General features: G+C 40.5%; 1 protein-coding gene and 1 pseudogene across 2 annotated transcripts in view; one reads left to right on the top strand and one right to left on the bottom strand.

The window, feature by feature from the left end:
* mpp7a (MAGUK p55 scaffold protein 7a) overlaps window positions 1-23,679 on the bottom strand; it is a 368,390-nt gene that overhangs the window by 245,247 nt on the left and 99,464 nt on the right. For both annotated transcript variants that reach the window (XM_078415914.1, XM_078415920.1), the window contains exon 3: window positions 12,565-12,734. In XM_078415914.1, the coding sequence (XP_078272040.1) occupies window positions 12,565-12,601 (37 nt within the window). In that variant the 5' untranslated portion in view covers window positions 12,602-12,734. The remainder of the gene's footprint in view (window positions 1-12,564; window positions 12,735-23,679) is intronic.
* LOC144601468 (uncharacterized) lies at window positions 17,940-20,322 on the top strand (annotated as a pseudogene).

Here is a 23,679-nt window from a genome sequence, read left to right as displayed (position 1 = left end):
ACAATTGATTTTGAAATCAGAAAAATGTTACATGTGCCTGCAAAAGGAATAGGCTACAGGCTCGCAGAAAGATGCCACTTCAGATATGTTCTAGAAATTAAACAAGGTAATATTTAATCTCTAAATAGAGCCAAGTATTAGGACAGCAAAAGTCAGAAATATACAGTGCGGAAACAGGCCCAACGCCCAACCTGTCCTGAACTAGTCCCATTTGCCAGCATTTGGCCCAGATCTCTCCAAACCTTTGTTATCCATGAACCTGGCCAAATACCTTTGTAAACAGCTGTACCACTTGTTCTGGCAGCTCATTCCATGTACTCGTTCATGCCTTCCAGTCCCATCAACAATGTCGTGAATATTTTCTCCACCCTCTCCATTTTAAATCTCGGTGAAAAAACAAAGATGACATGTCCTTGAGACATTTTCATATCCATGAACCAAATGTGCAGATAACAGGATTACATTAAGTGAACTACATCTGAATGGCTTTGAGGAGGCGGCGGTGGTCGAGCGGGCAAAGTGAACCAAGAAACAGTGGAAGGAAGGTGCACCTTGCGAGTCGGGTGGGGGCTCTCGGAAGCCTGCACTCTAAGTGGCTGGGGAGCCAGTGCAAGTCAGGGGTCCATCTGCTACAACCGAACATAATCCGTTCTAGAGGGGTCTGCTAAAACGAGTTTTACTGTATTGATGAAGCTGTCTTGTCTTCTCACGTAATATATATTCAGGTCTGAATTTACTTTTTTTAATGGAGCCAGGTGTTGAAGGAGCTTGAGTGTGAGATGCCCTTTGCAGAACAGTGGGAAACTGGTTACAATCAAATTAGTCCTGATCTAGTTAGTTAGTGTAGATTAGTATCACATGTACTGAGGTACAGTGAAAAACTTTTTTTGTGTGCTATCCAGTCAGCAGAAAGACACCACATGATTACAATCGAGCCCATTTATAGTGTATAGATACATGATAAAGGAATAACGTTTAGTGGAAGGTAAAGCCAGCAAAGTCCGATCAAGGATCGTCCGAAGGTCACCAACAAGCTAGATAGTAGTTCAGAATAGCTCTCAGGCTGTGGTAGGATGATTCAGTGGCCTGATAGCAGCTGGGAAGTAACTGTCCCTGAATCTTGCTGAGCAACAGAGCAGGCTTGAGAACCGTGACCTACTCTTGATAAAGTTGGCTGACTAGCCTTGCCTTGCAGAGGTTGATGGGATGCTTGACTAAAGAAAATGTGGCAAACAAATGTGTGTACTGCAGAAGTCAAGCCCCGACAGCTAATTTGGTTGCAGAGATACTTAACTATTGTGTATATGGTCAGTTGCATGGAAGATGTTAATGGTCGAAACTGCCTTCATGGCTGGTTACCCCAATGTGATAATTGCCTCTATTGTGTACATGGTTTGATGTCCGAATGTAACGAGGACCTAAACTGCCTTCATGTCTGGTTACACCAATGTGATAATTGTCTCTATTGTGTACCTCTATTATGTACCTTGAGCACTGAAACTTGTGCAGAAGGTTTAGCTCAGATGGCTAACTTGGAGCAGGTTTATTCCATAAATGGTAATTCCATCTGTTTGTGGATTTTGCATGTCACCCCCATAATAAAAAGAAGCTGTATCCTACTATTGGTGAAGTGGGTGCTCAGATTTGGCAAGTATAGCTACGTACTTGTAGCCGGCTCTGCCACTTCCCACCTGGGCATTAGTGGGTAAACTTTTTGTGTTTTAAATCGATTAGCGTGGTTGTCTATTTGTTACAAGGTCAAGAACTTTAACACTCTTTCCCCTACTTCATTTTTTCAAATATGTGGAATTGATGGAGGCTACTATCTCAAATCAATGTTGGTAATTCAGCAACAGTCATCATCTTTGGAGAAATAAAATTATTTATTATTTCAGATTGATGACATTGCAGCAGAACTCATAAAAGTTGGAGACAAAAAACCTTTACATCAGAAGAACGAGGGAGGGTGGACAGAACAAAAGTCTATGAAGGAATAGGGAACTGGAGATATTTTATGGACAAATGGACGGTGAATAACCACGGATAAGACCATCTGAGAAATTGAAGGCAGGAAGATATGAATGAAATCTTAAGATACAAAAATAGGAGAGAGAAGAAATACTGACGAGGCTGAACTGAATTAATCATCTGGAATCATTGAATTCAATGTTTAAATCTATAAAGGTGGAATAAGCACAAGTTATCAAACTAGGTTATGCTGAGCTTCAATTGAATAGCATGGGAAGCCAAAGACAGTGACAAGGAACTGGAAGCTTGGGGTCACCCAAGCAGGGTGCACAAAGCTGTTTCAAAATTGTCATTTAATCTAATCACAGGTCCCCAAGATATGACCATATTGTGAGTGTTGATTGCAGTATGTGACAATTGAAAGTGAATTGTTGCTATTTGATCCCAAATGGCATTAACAAAGGAGGTAAAGGTTGTTTCAGCTGCAATTGCACAGGGAAGTGCTGAAATAAAGAGAATGTGTTCAGTGGAATGGGAAAGTTGCATTTGCTGTTTATTTCTGATCATTTATGAGCTCTCCAAGAATATTTCAGAAAGAAAATTGCAATTTCATACAGAAGTAATGAGTGGAATTTCTATCAGAATGTGGAATTAGCAGATGACAAACCTTCAAACAATTAGCTCAACAGGATTTGTAGTGGCTCAGTATCACAAGACAAATTGGAATAAAACTTAAAAAAGCAATTTTGATCTTTGGGTTGAAAATCTAACACCAGACAGAATTCCCAAAAGTTTAAAAGGAAATCACAAAGCATGTCCTTATAATTTGGAAACATTAACTCTGTGACAATACAGCTCTCAATCACATCAGAGTTATTGTGTGTAACAAATGAACAAATATGGATTCAAAATAAAACTGCTGACCGATTTTTTTTCTCTCAGATACATCAAAGAATTTTCATTATACGTATCGAGATACACTTTCAGACAGAAAAGCTTTCAAATTCCCATGTGCTAGTAACATTAAAAAATGATGCCGTCCCAATGTTTTAACTTCCTTTTTTTTGGAAAGGTTTAACTGCTCAAGACTTTATTTGATCTGAAGCACTGCATGGAAAATTTTTAGTAGCAAGAGAATAACCAAAAATTGATAAAATGTTCCTGCAGTGAGCCATGCACTCGCACAGCAGGTTCCAGATGTTCAACATTTTTGACAGCAGTATGGAAAAATTTACTGTTAGTCTAGAGAAATTTAATATCACCATTCTTGTCATTTTCCTCATAGCTATTAGACAAGGTCTGCCTAAGTTATAAAGCAGGGTTTATAATTTAAAAAAAGGCACAATATCGACATTTGCCCATGACTGAAATGTTAGATGTTTCCATATGGTTCTGAACAAAGGAGACAAAAGAAAAGATTAAGTTCACACAAAGTACACTTTAATTAATTTTATAAAATGGAATCAGAACCACAGAGCACACATTTATAAGATTCTGGGAATGCAGGAAACTAATAGTGCACATAAACTATGGTGTCAATAACACAAACTCATAGCATGTTCTAAAATTCCACTTCACAAGCTTGATGCAATGCACAATAGAAGGCTTCAAGTTTATTATGCTATTCTAATGGTGTCTCCTCCGTGGTGATTTTTCTTTTAATTCTCAACTCAAGAACAGAAGCTGAACAAATTTCTGGCATCAGGTGAGATGATATGCCATTGGAAGATTAAATTAAAGCAAAGTCCAAATCTGCTTCCCTCATTTAAAAATGGTTTCAATAGTTTCTTTGAAGTACTCAGGGTCTAAGTTTACTGAAAATGGAGCACTAACACTCATTTAAATTAAAGCATAAAGCTACTGTGAAAAATGTTTGTCTCAGATTTTTATAACTGTACTTAAGTCTCAGTTTACATTAGCAAACAAAATATCACAATGGCTCAAGAACAACAGTTCCGCAATAAAATAGAAACAGAAAATTCTGGAAATAATCAGAAATTCAATCTAGAGCCAATGATGCTCACATTGCAAATTGTGGCATCCAACCTGAACCGGGTGTGCACGATGACTTGATCAGTTAGGATGCCAATTTGCAACACTCTCCATTACTTAAATATATAAATCAGAATCCAATCCTTAATTGTGAAACTCAGGTGAAAAGTGCTTAAGTTCATTACATCAGATCTTGAATGGCCCAACATAAATACTCTTGTGAATTACATGCAAGATTGATTATCCCACTTCACCTAAACACCCTGCAAATTTTTAACGATGTTGTTCATCCCAACCTGGCTAAGATGCTGGAGGGAAACACAAATGAGGCCTGAAGATTGATGAGACCTCAGAATGAATTAAACACAAATTGGATGCGTTTGTGACCATGCATCCAACTATCAATTTAATATTCAATTGCTTTCTATGGTTTTAAAAGACCATTAAAAAATTCAGCAGTTACATGGCAAAGCCAGCATTGTTGGCTTGTTGCTTCATCGGAACAATCAGCTATATGTTTAAATATCTTTTGAAACATTTAATATTGGCAGAAATACAAATGAACAAAATAGTCATTTACAAATATCATCGTTAATTCCAAGGCATTCATTCTGCTGAAATGTAATGTGCTGGTCAATGCTTTTCTGATCAGGAAGAATTTGTTGATGCGTTCTGTATTTCATTGCATATAACTTATGGAAAGTTAAATCATTTTATATTAAAATAAGTCCCAGTTACAATAAAGTTGTCATCAGAATAGTAACGAAGTGTCAATGTTGTCAATTGCATAATTTTTACAAAGTAGCAAAGATTGAAATATTTAAGTAGGTAGGGAAAGGATTAAATTACCAAGGCGTACAAAAAATTGAAAGACCCTTCCCTATGACAATGTAGAAAGAAACAAACTAACAAAAAGTAAAACTGATCCCATACAGATATTAGTGAGAGAAATCTAAATGGTGAATGAAGAACTGGTTGAACCTCTCTGCTCATGTTCAGTGCAATAGTCGGTCTTCAAAAAATAGAGGAGAAATAACTGTCTGGGACATCTTGATTACACAAGAAAATAATACAGAAATTAAGGATCGTGAAATGGAATAAATTCCCTGGGCCTGACATCCTGCGTGGCTCAAGACAGCTAAAAATGGTGCTTGCAATGCGATGATCTTCCAGTTTTCTCACATCCTGGAACGGTCCCAGGAGGAAGCTGGCAAATGTTACATTGTGACTTAAGGAAGGAGAGAATAACAGAATCAGATCAGCTAGCTTCACATCTTTAAGCAGCCATCTACTAGAATCCATCATGAAGGACAAAGCAACAGGGCACTTGGAAAATTGTATCAGATAAAGTCAACGTGATTTTCTGATGGGAAAGAAATGTTTAATAAACCTGATTATTTTTTAAGCAAAAAACTCTCGGTGTGGCTAATGAGCAAGTAGTAGTAATCATATTTTTAGATTTTAAAACATCATTTGAAAAACTTTCTTGCAGGAAAACCGTGTAAATTCTCATGGGGCTGAGAGTAAAATTACTAAAAAAGTGAGGATCGGTTAAGGACAGGAAACAATCAGAATAAATGGATCATTTTAAGCATAGATCTGTCTGGAAACCTTGTATATTCACAATTTAAATTGATGACTTGGAATGAAACGATAGCATAATGTATCAAATTTTGCTGAGGGAACAAAACTAGATGTAAAGTGAGCTGTAGGGAGAATGCAAGAGTCTGCAAAAGATTACAGGCAATGTTATGCGAGTAGACAAGGTGCTGGCAGATAGTGATGAAAATGTAGAGGTGATAGGAAAAATGAGAAAACATAATTCAAACATGGAAAAACTGGTAAGTGTTCGTGAACTGAGGACTTGGAATGTGTTGGTTCATGAGAAGGAGAAAGTAAATATGCAGGCAAGTTCAAAAGATATGGATGGGACATGGGAAGCAATTTCAATATAAATGTAAGCAAGTCGTGTTGAGATTATACAAGGCTTTGATGAGGCCCACAGTGGAATAAGTATGTGCAACCTTTGCCTCTGCAACCAAAGATATGATCGTCTTGGAATCATTACAGCAGAGATTGACGAGATCGATTCCATGGTTGAGGAGGTTTTCATAGGAGAAATCAGGCTAGATTGTACCAATTGTCAACGAGTCCAGAAAAATGAGGTTGCCTCAGAGATCAACAAGACACAATGAAGAATTGACAGGACGGATATCAACTGCCTCTTTTCCTAACAGATGGCCTGGTTATGGTGCTGTAATTCTCAATTCAAAGTCCTCAATAAATGCTCATAGTATATATTCAGGCCTGAATATTTCATTAGTTTTGATTTTTAAAATTATTTCTAATTATTTACTTCAATTTTAAAACATCCACCAAACTATCCCTCTAACGGTATTTCTGATGCAAGGTCTCTGCACTTTCCCACAGAGATCAAGCCATCAACAGGATCACGTCACCCAGCCTGCATCACCTGTGTATTGCAGGCCCCAAAGCCCGACCCAATTTAAAGACTGAAGAAGGGTCTCAACCCGAAACGTCACCCATTCCTTCTCTCCAGAGATGCTGCCTGTCCTGCTAAGTTACTCCAGCTGTGTGTGTCTATCTTCGGTTTAAATCAACATCTGCAGTTCCTTCCAACAGTTTAAACACATATTTGCTTGTATTCAAATCCTCCTGCATTAAAAGCTAACACAGATAGCCTTCCTGATAGTTTGTTGTAGCTACATGTAAATTGAGTGATTTGTGCAAAATAAAAATTTGTGCATGTCCCTCTCAATGTTAACCTTTCAACCACTGACCATTAAAAAAAAATGCTCCCCCTCTAATTATTTACCAATGTGTACATTCCATTTTCCTAAATAATATTCCATCTGCTCTGTCTTGTCCTTTCAATTAGCCTTCCCATTTCACACCTTCCTTCTCACAGCCCACATTGCAACCCAGCTTTGTAGTTTGAGCTAACTTGGATATGGCAATCAATCCTCTCATCCAAATTTGAACCATTGAAGCCTCAGCACCAATCCCTGTGGTGACTCACTTGTCACCATCTCCTTATGATAAAATTATTTAGATATATATATATATATATATATATATATAAATATATATATATAAACATAGCACAAAAAGTAAGGAAATTTGTGTTTGGTAGGTTATTTCTTTGTTGTAACAAAGCTTCTTGGCAATAAATCTTATACCGTTGGAAAGCCTGTTTATTTCCCTTTTAAATGGTGCCACATTTGTAAGGAACATGCATTTGTGGGATGAGCAGCAGAGCTGAGTATGTGGGTTGCGCCCATGAAAAATCTGCCAAATCTTCTCTGCCAATGCCAAACAGCTTATTCTGCCATTGACACTTGTTCGGTGTTGTTTGGTGGATTGGATGATTGAAGTCTGAAGAAACAAGACATATTGGCAATTTAACAATTTATTCATTTAATAAACAGGAGCCTCAGTAGCGTGTGGAAGAACCATACACAGCCACAACAGCCTGGCACCTCCTCCTCATGCTGGTCACACACTGTTGTGGGATGGCATCCCATTCTTCAACCAGCATTTGTCGCAAGTCAGCCAACGTGGTTGTGTTGGTCACTCTGGCACGAACAGCACGCCCAAGCTGATCCCACAAGTGTTCAATGGGGTTGAGGTCAGGACTGTTGGCAGGCCATTCCATCCTCTCCACTCCCAAATTCTGGAGGTAGTCTCTGAGAAAGCCTGCTCTGTGGGGGCGAGCATTGTCATCTTGGAGGATAGAGTTCGGTCCCAGACTGTGGAGATATGGGATTGCCACTGGTTGCAGAATCTCATCTCGATATCTCTCTGCATTGAGATTGCCTCCAATGATGACAAGCCTCGTTTTTCCAGTGAGGGAGATGCCGCCCCACACCATCACACTGCCTCCACCAAAAGATGTTACTCTATCGGTGCAGCAATCAGGATAGCGTTCTCCGCGTCTTCTCCACACTTTGACCCTATGATCCAACTGCCGTAGGCAGAATCTGGACTCATCGCTGAACATAACTTTCCTCCACATGTTCAGGTTCCAGTGCACGTGTTGCCGACACCAGCGCAAACGGGCCTGATGGTGAAGGGCAGTCATGGCAGGCCTCCTGGCAGCCCTATGAGACCGGAGATCGGCTGCGTGCAGTCTGTTCCGTCGGCCATATCGTCCTGCAAACCTTGACTGCAAATCTGTAGAAGACAGCCTACGGTTCCTAAGTGCTGACAGGGTGAGGAAACGGTCTTCTTCGGGTGTCGTCTTCTTGGGACGCCCACTTCGCGGCCTGTCTCTGACATCCCCCGTTATATGGAACTTGGCCTTCACTTTGGAGATGGTACTAGGGCTCACTCCAAATAATGCCGCAACTTGGTTTTGCGGAACACCAGCTTGAAGTTGCCCTATCGCACGGGCCCTATCCAGATCAGTCAAACGTGGCATGCCGATTCTTGGAGCAGACACCTACTGACCACTGTAGCAGGGCCCATGCTCACAGATGCTGCCAATCAGGTGCCAATCAGGCATCTGATTGTCAGCACCTGGGGGTACCAGAAGCTCAAAACAAGTCAATAGCAACAGCAGAATAAGCTGTTTGGCATTGGCAGAGAAGATTTGGAAACATTTTCATGGGCGCATCCCATATACTCAGCTCTGCTGTTCATCCCACAAATGCATGTTCCTTACAAATGTGGCACCATTTAAAAGGGAAATAAATAGGCTTTCCAACGGTATAAGATTTATTGCCAAGAAGCATTGTTACAACAAAGAAATAATCTACCAAACACAAATTTCCTTACTTTTTGTGCTCTGTTTATATATATTCTCAAGTTGTTCTGTCCATTAATCAATCCTAAACCCATGGAATAACAGTACAACCATAACAACCGTTTAATCATCCCAAGCGACTTTTCCTGGATGAAGTCTGAAAGTCCAAAAACATCTCATTAATGTATTTGTTCACGTCTATTCCACTAGTTAAAACATAAATGAACATTTTTAAATGCTTTGTTAAACACGATTTCTCCTTCATAAATCCATGTTAACTCTACCAGCTTTTTGTGTCTACCATCGGTTTAAACCAGTATCCACAGTTCCTTCCTACACATTAACTCTACTCTATCCTATTCTCATTTTCCATGGGCTAAATCGTGCTCTCAGTAACAGAAAGCAACATTTTTCTTACTACGGTTCTGTTGACCTCCTTTATTTAATAGTTGGCCAAAATTTGTGATGACTGGTTTTAAATCTATGCAAGATGGCAAACGGTAAATCCACAAAGCTGCAAAGAACACTAAATCAGTCGATGCAGGTCCCACTAATATCACCAATACTAATGTCTTTGAGCTCTTCATTCCTTCTTGACATATTGTTTCTGCTATTTCGAGGAGATCCTGTGTGGTCTCTGGTAAATTTCTTGATTTGTCATGTGTCAAGTGTCATTATCACAACATAATAGTGCAAATTTGCTTTATTGAGCATGTTTTACTATTAAACTGGAATAATGTGTGCTGATTTCTGTAGCACATGAATACTTGGAAGGGAACTGATCAGCTAAAAGGCTGACCATCCTTTCAAATGAGTAAAACTGACGTTACTGAAACATACAAGGGCGCCAAGGACCAATTTTTAAACCTTTCTGAGAAATCACGCTGCAGGGACAGATTTTACAAGCATGGAAGCAACCCAGCTTGTGACCAATGCCAAAGTGATAAGCTGACAAAAGCAAAACATTCATTTTGATGTGTAGCCAGGAAACGTAAGTGTGCTCCTTCCTCCAGTCACGACAACACTCTTGCCGGCTATAATTAATATTTATCCTTTTGCCCAACCCTACATCTTTGTAGTTAGCAGAAGCAATCATTGGCAAAGCACGTGGCCTAATATTTGAAACACCATACCCATCTTTTGATTAAACCATTGGAGCTATAAGGACTTATTTGGTGGAGCAGATGAGTGGGAACCAGAGTTAGTGGTATTTAGAAGTCCAAAAGGTCCCAAAGTAATCCTCAAATTTGAATTTGAGTAGAAATGTGAGTGTTTAAAATTAGTCAGTTAACAAATAGAAACACAAGTTACACAATGTAATATTTACGTTGGTCGATGTCATGAAACTGTGGGAATGAGGATGCATAAAGCTTCAAGGGGATATCAAGAAGCTAAATGAGCAATGAACAACATAGCAGCTGTTTCATAATGAGGAAACTATGAGGATATCTGCTTCAGTCGAAGTAGTAGATGTGCTGGGTATTTATTAAATGACATGAGATTGGAAAATGTTGATGTTTAAAAGGACAGGTATCATTGTACACAAATCATCGAAAACTAACAATCATCTTGCAAGGAAGCAGATAATCGGCTGGTTTTGATTGCTAGAAGATTTGTACTTGAATAGACAATTACTGCAATTCTACAGGGCCTTGGAATATTGTGTACATTTTTGTTCTACTTTTCGAAAGATGGATGTCCTTAACTGCAGAAGGAGTGCATGGATTCTCCAAAGTGGCCCCTGAAATGGTGAGTCCATCACATGAGGAAAGTAAGTAGGCTAGTAGTTGACATTGAAACTTAAATTCTTTCAGATATGAAAGAGGAAGGATGTTTTCCCTGGCAGAAAAGCTCAGAGTTATGTTCACTCTTTCAAAATAAGGGGAAGACCAAAAAAGTACTATGAAGAAATATGACCATTCAAACAGTGGTCAATCTTTGGAACTCTATATTTATGATAGCTGTGAAGGGTCAATCATTGACTGCATTCTAAACTGACATCAACACCAAAGAATCAGGGAATGGGCAAAGGAAAAGAACACTTTGTTAAGAGCGAAGACCAGTCACAAAGTTGTTGAATAGAGAGCAGGCTTGTGCAGCCAAATGACTCAAATCAGCTATCATTTCTAATGATCTTAGATGAAATCAAGAACCCAAATGTGCTTGGATGCACATCTGCAGCAGTGGTTGTTGATACAAAATTCAATACTTCATTTTTGAAATTAACAATGATGATCTAGACTTTCCTTATTGCTTTTTTTTATTGACATTGCTCATTGGGAATAATACAGACCATTTTAGATTACAAAATTTCAGTAATAGTTGTAAACCATGGACTGTAAAATTAGTAAATTTTCATTGAAGGACAACACACAGATTGTTCCCAGGTTACAGCACAGGGCAGCATAATAGGGCAGCAATGGAGTTGCTGCCTTTCAGCGCCAGAGGTTGGGTTCGTTCCTGACTACAGGTGCTGTCAGTACGGAGTTTGTACGTTCTCCCTGTGACAGCGTAGATTTTCTCCAGGTACTCCTGATTCCTCCCACGTTACAAAGACGCACAGGTTTGTAGGTTAATTGGCTTCTGTAAATTGCCCCTCGTCTGTACGATGGCTTTAGTGCACAGGTGATCGTTGGTCGGCGCAGACTTGATGGGCCAAAGGGCATGTTTCCATGCTCTATCGTTAAACTAAACTAAGTAGGATTTCGTTTTTTTTTAGAACTGTTTATATCCAGAACAATTGACGTTGGAAATGCGGTCATAAACCAAGCTCCCAAAGGGCAAAAGATGCCTGCAGACGTGGGTTGTCACAAAGGAATAGACAGTCTGGAGAAGCATTTTAAATCTCGTTTTGTGAATCTAAGTAATAAAAATTGTAATAGCAAATTTAGTCCAAGCCTATCTCTAGCTAATATTATTTTAAAAATATTTTACTGCAGATAAGGTTTTAAATGTCATTGATGACTTTATTTAGGACACTTTTGCTCTCGTGTGAAGGTTGCATTCACAATTTGGACAAAAACGTGTTAACTAAATTGTATTCTTCTTGGGTTCCATGTGACAAAATGCCAGCTGCCGTCCAGAACAGTCCCCTGCAATCTTGGTCGTTAGTATGGGCTATACATAAATCAGGTGTTCTTAAGCCTGTTGGTTTTTTTTACATTGATCAATCTTGCTTTTATAGATGTGAAATATCACTAAAAACTTACAACGGATAGTTACAGACACATTTTCACTGTGACATTCATCAAGAAAATTAGATTTCCCCAGATAGCTTTTCAAGCTTTTAGCTGCAGGAGTAGATAATATGGAGTGAGAGGGGGCAGTTGGAAGGCAAGAGAGAAAACATTTCAACCAAGTTGCAAAGATACATAAACCATAAACACTCAAGTTGCAGAGAGCCCTGGGTATTCTTGAAATGATAGCCAAGTTACTTCCACATCTGTTCGAAATGAACCTTGATCACAAAAACATTTTACAGAAACCAAAGGAATTAATAACATTGAACTGCTAAGGTAAAGAATCCCCAAAGGAAGCTACTGAGAGCATCACATCACTTCCTATACATCCCAGCAATTCAATACAATTTATTCTCCATGGCTTGGGCTTGATACAATCAGGTGCAGGCACCTATGACAAGTCTGTAAAACAGATGTCAGGGTTTCTACTCAAGAAATTGATCCCCTTGCATTTACTTTATCAGTAATCCTAAAGAAATTACTGTATCATTCCAATCTACACTTTCTCCCTCCTCACACGTAAAACAAAAATGACATCAATAAAAATCACTGTTAAATGCAAGTTCAGTCCACAGGTTGTCAATCTTGCAGTTACAATACCTGAATCATTTCCAGAGCCCGTTGATAATGTCGGCATGATTCCCTCTGCAAATGCTCGCGCACGAACGTCAGGATATCTGCAGACCAGTTATTTTCAATGTTCTCTTTGCACAAGCTTATAAGTGAACTTGTCGACACCAACTTGTCAGTGAAAATTTGTCATTTGTGCCCTAAATGGAAAAATAATATTGAAATCAAAAGTAGGTTGAATACATCTTAACCTTTTCTAACTTGCATATGAAACCCCACTTTAAATTAATCTCATAAAATGATTGTTTGCAACTGAGCACATGGATAAACAAACATTGGTCACAGATAGCACTCTTGGCTATAGTGAAGTCTGTAACCCCAAGCTGATAACATGTTGGTGTAAACTGGTAGTTCAAGAACACCAGAAGAAAATACAAAATTAAAGAAAATTCTCAAAACTATTGAATCCAGCTTTATTTAACATACACAGTGATTTAGCACTTTGTACACATTTTAACACTCACAAATCTATTACGTCAAGGCAGGTTGTACTTGATAATTGGTAACGCACTCTAACAAGGCTTATTCCAAGCTAACATTAAATTTAAACTTAATCTACTGTAGCTGCTTTCTGTAGATTTTTAAAAATCAAATGATCACCTACGTATCGTTGCCACTTTACACAATGTGTATGTGTTGCATTCACGAGTTAAATCTTCAATACTCAAATAATAGAACCAAAGAACCCAGGTATTTCTGTCTGTGTGGAATGATTGAAGTCTAGGGATTTGGGGGCACTTCAGACACAATATTAGAGACACAAGCAAATATAAACTCAATTATTAGGAAATTCAGCATGTTATTTCTTGAAGTGATCCTCCTACTGTACAAATTCATGATTTTAAGTGTGGAATATTCTTCCAAAATACCCACCACAGCTATTTGACAGAGATTAGGAAAGTATTTGAAAACTCATACGAAGAAAATATTAGAATTAATGATATTCCAGATGAAGAATGCATACTGGCAAAAGATTATATTTGGCTTTTAACAAACATCTAAATTCCAAAAAAACATTTGGTCCCTAAAATGGTTAATCTGTGCAATTTCATTTTTGTAGAGTACACCATTTGCAAACCACTTGCTTTGGGGTTCGCAGTTGTTTATGGCTCCTTATAACGTAATAATACAACATGTGAAAGTTTTCAAGTTAAATTAAAATGTTCACAAACAGCAATTATAAAATGAACCCAGTAATTGTTGAGAACCTCTTTGTTTCCATGACAAATGATGTGCATGAAATTGGAAAATTCCAAGTTCATACCATTGAACTGTAAGCTACCCAAGTGGAATACGAGGTATTGTTCCAGTTTCCATTTGGCCTCAACTTTGCAGTGGAGAAGGCCAGGAACAGTCAGGGGAGGTGGTGGGGAGTCAGAACATGCATGCAGGTAATGAAATAAATACATGTGAGAGTTCTATCAACTACAACAACGGGAACACTGCTTTCTAGAATGAAGATATTTCAGAAGTTCGAGAGCAGAAAGCCTTATCTTGAGAACACTTGATGCAGAGACAAAAGAAACTGAGATAAATGGAATGGCGTGGGTGGGAGAGTGGGTATATTGTAATATTAGTACCTATTTTGTCTCCCAAGGAGCAGACAGAGATTCAGAACAAAAAAAAAGTATCATTAAAAAATCTGGGGAAAAAGCATGTTATCTGAAGAAGGATCTCAACCCGAAATATAATCTGTCCATATTCTCCAGAGATGCTGCCTGACCTACTGAGATACTCCAGCACTTTTGTAGTATCAAAGTAAACTAAGGACAAAGGTGGAAGATGATAAAAAATAAATATCTATCTGCAATGGCCACCTTAAGCTTTCAATTGTCTCTTTTCAACTACCCTGTCCCGACGTGCTGCGGCAGCGGCAGCGTGTTCCCCCGCCCCGGATCGCGGAACTTGGGTCGGCCAGCTGCGGACCTTTCACCGTCCGGCGCGGCCTGGAACGTGGCAACTTCAACAGCCTGACGGAGAAGACGGCAGGGGAAGAGAAAAGACATTCTGGCCTTCCAGCACAGAGAGGGTGACTGGAGGAGACTCACTGTGATGGATGTTTCTTTTTTTTAGTTTTGTGTTGGTTTGTGGTTGTGTGTGTAATTGCTTATTTTATTGCTCTTACTGTTGGACTGTGGGTGACAAAATCTCATCCAAAAGACTTGGTTTTTTTGGATGACAATAAAGGTGATTCTGATTCTGATTCTGACCTGCCTGTTCTCGGCCTTCTCCACAACACCACCACATATTCTGCTTGGATCACCTCCAGTGGAATTGTATGAACATTGATATATTTCAATTTCAGATCCTCTTTCTACCTTTATTCACATTTTGCATCTTGCCCCCAACTCCCTCACCTGGCTTCATGTGCTTATCATTCTGTCCCCCCTCCCCCTCACCCCACCAAATATGATTGCACATATCACTGATCAGCTCAGCTTGTGTTCCATTCCTCCCCCCCACCCCCACCCAACCCCCACCGTATTCCACACTCTCCTCTGTCACCTCCTTTCGGGTCTCAACCCAAAACACTGATACATCCCTGATGTCTCCATAAATGCTGCTTGACCCACGGAGTTCTTCCAGCAGTTTCCTTTTTGCTCCAGATTCCAGCATCTGCAGATGCAGTTTCGCTGATGCTGACATTTGAGAGATGGTGTTGGAGAGCATGATTTTTTGTAAAAAGGAGTAAAACCAATTCAAGAAACTTGGATTGCCTGCTCATGAAGAGAACAAGTGGTGGGAGAAATACTGGGATGGGGAAGTGGACCGATAAATGGAGGAGAGGATCAATCACTCGAACAATAAAATAATTTACCATTGATTGTACAAAGTGAGCAGAGCAAGACAGGGAGAGAGACACAAAATGCTGGAGTAACTCAGTGGGTCAGGCAGCATCTCGGGAGAGAAGGAATGGGTGACGTTTCGGGTCGAGGCCCTTCTTCTCTCCCGAGATGCTGCCTGACCCGCTGAGTTACTCCAGAATTTTGTGTCTACCTTCGATTTAAACCAGCTTCTGCAGTTTTTTTCCCTAGACAGGGAGAGAAATAGGTAAGTTCTGGACAAAAATATAAAATGGTTGTGATGGGGTGTATTGGTTTTCTCAAATGAGGAACTGATTAAGGATGTACAGATATTGTGTGCAATTTGCGGTTGCCTTTGCAACTGAGAAGTAAGGAGAATAGAGAAGAATGCAAAAACAAATAGAAAAGTTCCTCAGACATCAGTTGGGGAATTAATCAGATATAGACCAAAGAGCATACAATAAACAGCAAGACAAGACATATGCAAAAGTGCATATTCTCTAACTTACTATATGATACAATAAAAAAATGTAGTTTAATATGACGCATCCATTTAAACATCAGAGTAAAAATAAAAACACCATAAACATAAAAGTAACAGAATAAAAGAAAGGTTTCTGCAAAAAAAGTTGATCAGCAAAAAGGAGTGAAATGATTAGATCGAATAAAGGTATGAAGGTCAAAACATTCGAGAAAATTGAGAAATGGTGAAAAAGCTAAATGCTTTGCCTCAGCTTTCACAAAGGAGCAAATAGGAGAAATGAAATGGCACAAGAGGAGTTAGCTGGCTTTACTCTAGGTAACTATTTAGTTTTGAAAACAAAGACGGAGCTCCAAATGTAAAAAGGCACCACCCTTATGGCACAGATTGTAGAATGGCGAGAGAAGACAGGGGAAATAACAACAATCTTTCAAAGAGTAGATATGCAATTTATGCCAAAGAAACAGAGAGTTATTAATTTAAACCTCTGTTCAAAGAGAATTAAAAAACAAATCAGGTCAGCGATCGACCGTTCAGCAAACATTCGCAATAACTAAATTTCCAGAGGCCACTTTGTTGTATAAAATTTTAACCTGGATAGATGGATAACGCACAACAAACAGAAACTGTAACAGGAAGTCATAACTTGCGTATTGTTTTGAATTATTTGAGAAAACAATGGAACATATCGATAAATGAAATGCTATGGATAGATTCTCATAAAAATGCAAGAGGTTTTGAAAATCAAAAAAAGTTCAAAAAACTGCAGACCCCTTTGTAGGTTTGTTTTAAAAAAGGGTTTAAAAGCATTTCCTCTTCAAATATTACAGTCATGTAAAACATTGAATGGATTATCCCTTTCAAGAATCAAAACACAGACACAATCGCCTCCTCTGTCCTGTTAAATTCTTAGATTGCCGCTTCATGCCTTGTATCATTAAAATTAGTGAAGAAAATGTCAAGTACTGGTAAGAATCCACATTCTAAGATCAGAGAACAATCCCACACAAGAGATTAGTGTGCAAAATTAGAGCATATGGTATTGAGGGCTCAGGTATTGACATGGATGGAGAACTGGTTGGAAGACAAGAAGCAAAGTGTAGGAATTACCACTGTCCTTTTCAGAATGGCAGGCAGTGACTGGTGGGCTGTCGCAAGGCTCAGCGCTGGGACCCCAGTTATTTACAATATATATTTACGATTTAGACAAAGGAATTAAATGTAACATCTCCGAGTTTGCGGATGGCACAAAGCTGGGTGGCAGTGTAAGCTGCGAGGAGGATACTATGAGGCTGCAGGGTGACTTGGATAGATTGGATGAGTGGGCAGATGCATGGCAGATGCAGTATCATGTGGATAAATGTGAGGTTATTCAATTTAGTGGCAAGAACAAGAAGGCAGGCTATTATCTGAATGGTGTCAGATTAGGAAAAGGTGAGATGCAATAAGACCTGGGTGTCTTTGAACATCAGTCACTGAAAATACAGCAGGCAGTGAAGGAATCAAATAGCATGTTGACCTTCATGGAGAGAGGATTTGAGTAGTGGAGCAAGGAGATCCTACTGCAGTTGTATAAGGCCCAGGTGAGACCACACCTGGAGTATTATGTGCAGCTTTGGTCTCCTAATCTGAGGAAGGACAATCTTGCTATTGAGAGTGCAGAGAGGTTCACCAGGTTAATACCCGGGATGGCAGGACTGACAAATGATGAAAGAATGGATCGACTGGGCTTATATTCACTGGAATTTAGAAGGATGCAAGGGGATCTTATAGAAACAAACAAAATTCTTATGGGATTGGACAAGCAAGACGCAGGAAAAATGTTCCCTATGTTGAGGGAGTCCACAACTGGGGGTCACAGTTTAAGAATCGGCCATTTAGGACTGAGATGAGGAAAAACTTTTTCACCCAGAGAGTTGTGAATCTGTGGAATTCTCTGCCAATTCACTGGATGTATTCAAGAGAGTGTTAGAAATAGCTCTTGGGGCTATCGGTATCAAGGGATATGGGGAGAAAGCAGGAACGGGTTACTGATTTTGAATGATCAGCTATGATATTGAATGGCAGCACCCACCAACGATGCAGAGGATGAGGTCAAAGACAAGTTCTATAACAGCTTGAACCACCTACTTGGTAGTATCGGAGCCAGAGACCTCATTATCCTGATGGGTGACTTCAACCCCAAGATTGAAGGCCAAAACGAAGGATATGAGGCAGCAATGGAAAAACATGGAGAGGGGAAAATGAATGAAAATGGCGAGATGTTTGCTGAGACTTGTGTTAACAATAACCTTGTGATTGGGGGAAGTGTATTCCCCCTTAAAACAATCTAAAAAACAACTTGGGTGTCACCAGATCATGTCACAGAAAACTAAATTGACCACATTTGTATCTGTAAAAAGTTCAGAAGGTCCATGGAAGATGTCGGAACAAGAAGAGGAGCAGATGCAGCTTCAGACCACCACCTCCTGGTAGGGAAATTCAAACTAAGGCTGAGGAGACACCACGGGCCAAAAGCCAAAGAGCGAAATACAACACTGAATACCTCAGCAGTGCTCAAGTGGTGAAGTTCAAGGATATCCTCCCAAGGGAAAATACAGAGCTACAGATGAGGAGGAAGGAAGGATGGACAATATATGAGTGGGAACACCTAATGGAGCTTGGAGCTCAACGTGTGAGGAGGCCCGAGGGAGAAGGACCAAAAGCACAAGGAGTGGATAACACCAGAAACCCTCCACACAATCCAACAGAGGAGAAAGTTCAAAGAAACAGTGAACAACTCAAAACAAGAGCTGAAAAGGCTTTGGCCCAAAAGGAGTACAACAGATGCCACAACGAAGTACAAAAGAACATCAGGAGGAACAAGAGAACACAGGTTGAGAGGCTAGCCAAGGAGGCAGAAATTGAGGCGACTCAAAGGAACATGAGGGAGTTATATGCAATCACAAGGAAATTGTCCAGGACATACCTGCATAGTAATAAACCAATTACAGACAAGAACGGCCAACCGCTTTAAACCCAGGAGGCGCAGCTCGACAGATGGGTAGAGCATTTCGAAGAAGTTCTAAACAGGCCACCACCGGCAGTACAGCCACATATTCCCAAAGCCAGGATACCACAACAAATTAAGTGTGATAGACCAACAAAATCAGAAATAAAGGCTGGAATCAAGCAACTGAAAACTAGCAAGGCTGCCGGCCCTGACAACAGACAATAGACAATAGGTGCAGCAGGAGGCCATTCGGCCTTTCGAGCCAGCACCGCCATTCAATGTGATCATGGCTGATCATTCTCAATCAGTACCCCGTTCCTGCCTTCTCCCCATACCCCCTGACTCCGCTATCCTTAAGAGCTCTATCCAGCTCTCTCTTGAATGCTGAATATTTCACCTGAAGCCCTTAAAGCAGATATAGACTCATCAACAGACATGCTCCACAGCTTCATTGGGCGAATTTGGTGAGAGAAAAAGACACCCACAGAATGGGCAGAGGGATACATTGTGAAACTGCCAAACAAAAGGTGTCCTAAGAAAATGTAACAACTACCGAGGGATCACCCTACTTTCTGTACCCAAGACGGGTCATCCTCACCCGTCTTCAGGAAGCTGTAGTCGAGAGGCTATGGGTCCAGCAAGCAGGATTCAGGAAGGATCGCTCATGCACAGACCACATAGCAACACTACGCATCATCATTGAACAGTCTATTGAATGGAACACATCCCTGTACATCAACTTCATCGACTTTGAGAAAGCGTTTGACAGCTTAGACAGGACAACACAATGGCGCCTAATGGACCACTATGGAATTCCCACCAAGATCATAAACTTAATCAAGAACTCGTATGATGGAACCTCATGCAAAGTTATGCATGCAGGCCAGCTCTCCCAGAGCTTTAGTGTCAAGACGGGCATCAAGCAGCGATGTCTACTGACACCATTCCTGTTCCTCCTGGCAATTGACTGGATCATGACGGAAACAACTGAAGGGGAAAGAAATGGAATTCAGTGGACAATGTGTGAGCAGATAGACGACCTTGACTTTGCAGATGACATAGCTCTCCTTTCACACACACAGATACAAATGCAGGAGAAGACGGACAGACTCTTACAAGCTGCAACAAAACTTGGTCTTATACCCAATACAGCAAAGACACAGGTGATGAAGATCCACTCCAAAACCAGCAACCCTATCCTCATGCACAGCACTACCCTAGAGGAGGTAGAAACATTCACATACCTAGGCAGTGTTGTGGGCACAACCGGAGGGGCAGATGCAGACATAAAAAGCAAAATCAATAAGGCTCGGGTGATGTTTAACATGCTCAGGAAGATCTGGAGCTCAAAACATATCTCAATCAACACCAAATTACACATCTTTAATAATAATAATATAATAATATTCATTTATTGTCATTGCAACGAGTACAACGAAATTAAAAAATAGGCAATCCTGACGGTGCGTAAAAACATGTATGCAATAAATGCAAAAACAAATAAATACAATTATATTAAGTACAAAAGATTTTTTAACAGTGTTGCCTAGTGCAGAAGGTAGTGTTCAGTTCTCGTATGGCCCTGGGGTAAAAACTGTTCTTAAGTCTGTTTGTTCGGGATTTGATCGACCTGAAACGTCGACCAGAGGGCAGATGAACAAACAGACGGTGGCCGGGGTGGGATGGATCTTTTATTATTTTGCCTGCTCTACTGAGGCAGCCTAGGCTGAACAGGTGCTCCAGGGAGGGCAGTGAGCAGCCGATGATCTTCTGGGCCGTCGTGATGACCCTCTGAAGGGCCTTCCTGTCCTTTTCTGAGCAGCTGGCATACCATGTGGTTATACAGTATGCCAGCACACTCTCGATGGAGCAGCGATAGAAGGACATCATGAGCTTCTCCTGCAGGTTGGTTTTCCTGAGGATCCTCAGGAAGTGGAGTCTCTGCTGTGCCTTCTTCACTGTGGTGATGGTGTTGGTAGACCAGGTAAGATCCTCTGCGATGTGCGTACCCAGGAACCTGAAAGCGGGTACCCTTTCCACACAGACCCCATTGATGTAGAGTGGGTCGTATTCTACACTGGTTTTCCTAAAGTCAATTATAAGTTCCTTTGTTTTGGAGGAGTTCAGGACAAGATTGTTCACTGAACACCATGCTGCCAGCCTTTGGATTTCATCCCTGTAGGCTGTCTCATCTCCTCCTGAGATGAGTCCAACCACAGTCGTGCCATCCGCGAACTTGATGATGGTGTTGGTGGGATGGGTGGGGGCGCAGTCGTGAGTGTAGAGGGAGTAAAGGATGGGGCTCAACACACAGCCCTGTGGTGAGCCGGTGCTCAGTGTAATGGTGGAGGAGAGGTGAAGGCCTATTTTGACGGTCTGGGGGCGGTTGGTCAGGAAGACCTTGATCCATTGGCAGATGGTTTGGGAAAATCCAAGGTCAGAAAGTTTGGTGACCAGTCTGCTCGGGATGACCGTGTTAAAGGCAGAGCTGAAGTCGAGGAAGAGCATCCTCACATAGCTCCCCTGGTGTTCAAGGTGGGTCAGTGCAGTGTGAAGAGCAGTGTCGATGGCATCCCCTGTAGACCTATTTGCTCTGTAGGCAAACTGGTATGGGTCGAAGGTGGGTGGGAGGCTGGCTTTGATGTGCTGCAGGACCAGTCTCTCGAAGCACTTTGTGATGACCGGTGTGAGTGCTACCGGACGGTAGTTGTTAAGGCCGTGGGATGATTGTGGCGGACTTCAGGCAGGGAGGGATGGTGGATCTGTATGGATCAGAGACATGGAAAACAACAAAACATACAACAGGCTGCAAACATTCATTAACACCTGCCTCAGGAGAGTACTAAACATCTGGTGGAGAGAAAGTAAGCAATGTGGACCTGTGGAAAAGAACAAGCCAGGATCCTATTGACTTACAAATTTGAAGCAGAAAATGGAGTTGGATTGGACACACCCTCAGAAAACCTGCCATAAACATCACCCGGCAAGCCCTGAAATGGAACCTCAAAGGAAAAAAGGTCGCCCCAGGAACAGCTGGAGCAGAGGTGTCCAGGCAGAAATGTCTGGGAGTGGGCTCAACTGGGGAGATCTCGAAGGAACTGCCGACAACCGAGTGAGGTTGAGGACATTTGTCAATGGCTTATGCAAAGGGCTCAAGAAGAAGAGAATATCATTATTGGTTACTATTGAGTAATGCAAGCTAACTATGTTAAGATGCCTGATGTGGATCCAGACATCTGACGAATAAAAACACCAAAGTGCTGGTGAAACTCAGTGGGTCAGGCAGCATCTCCGGAGGACATGGATGGACGACATTTGGGTTGGGCCCAAAACGCACCTATCCATGTCCTACAGAGATGCTACCTGATCCACCGAGTTACTCAAGCACTGTTATTTTTGGAAACCAGCATCTGCATTTCTTTGTGGCTCCACCTAACAAATAGGTGGCTCGTTTTCAATTAAACAGGAATTACAAATCACAAATTCAATATTTGTGACAACGAAAGTTAATTAAAAATTCAGTCAATAGAACTTCAAGTCACATGTTTGGATGCAAGGTTTATGGATTTTCTATAAATTATATTGTACTTCAATCAAAAATTTATAGTACACCTGCATTCAATTTTTCAGATGCCCCGAGTTTATTAGTTTTCCAACTGTAGATCTAGATCTATTGCAGTCCAAATGCTAGTCAGCATGATGTGTTCTAGATAATCAAACATTATATTATACATGAAAAATAATACACCAAAAATTAAAACGGCGCATATTTTAGTTTATTATTGTCACGTGTAAGGTGGTGCAAAACTTTTCTTTGCGTGCTAACCAGTCAAAGACTGTACGTGAATACAAGTCTGCAGAAATATCAGATCTGCAGAAATCTTCAATTTGTAGTAGATGTAAGCTCATTCTGTTGATAAAGTAAATGTAAAATGCGTCCTTCTGTAATTATTCGGCAGTGAACAGTTATGTAAAACAAGTGACCATAAATTAAAATTACGTTTGAAAAGTACTTACAATTCGCACTCGTATGGTAAAAATCTTTAAGATTTAAGGAAAGTTGAATTTGAAATTGAAGTCTCCAATTTCATTTTTAGTCTTAAATATGTAAAAACTCTCTTGATTTTAAGAAGCCTACAAAATAACTATTTTGGATTCTTTTTGAAATACTTAAAAATAAATAATTAAATATTAATGATTTGATATGCAACCAAGCATGCAAAAAACACAGTATACAAAATAAAGAGCTGTCGAATGAAAACAAAATAAATCTCAATCTTCTATTGTTAAATTCAGCCAGATCACCAGTTAAGACTTGAGAGTACGGGTCAGCATTTAATGCAACAGTTGTACGTGCACACAGATTGAAAGGGAGCTACACTTTCAGATTATTTGTTTGTCAGCTGAGACATTAAACTGAAACCCGAACTTCCAGTCGATTAGCTGCATTTCAAAGGATTCCAAGGAACATTCTGAGCAGCAGCAGAATTATAGACAATAGACAATAGACAATAGGTGCAGGAGTAGGCCATTCAGCCCTTCGAGCCAGCACCGCCATTCAATGCGATCATGGCTGATCCCTCTCAATCAGTACCCCGTTCCTGCCTTCTCCCCATACCCCCTCACTCCGCTATCCTTAAGAGCTCTATCCAGCTCTCTCTTGAAAGCATCCAACGAACTGGCCTCCACTGCCTTCTGAGGCAGAGAATTCCACACCTTCACCACTCTCTGACTGAAAAAGTTCTTCCTCATCTCCGTTCTAAATGGCCTACCCCTTATTCTCAAACTGTGGCCCCTTGTTCTGGACT

Source organism: Rhinoraja longicauda, chromosome 2 (assembly GCF_053455715.1).
Source record: "Rhinoraja longicauda isolate Sanriku21f chromosome 2, sRhiLon1.1, whole genome shotgun sequence".
In the NCBI taxonomy this organism is placed as follows: domain Eukaryota; kingdom Metazoa; phylum Chordata; class Chondrichthyes; order Rajiformes; family Arhynchobatidae; genus Rhinoraja; species Rhinoraja longicauda.
This window is presented reverse-complemented; position numbering and strand designations above follow the sequence as displayed.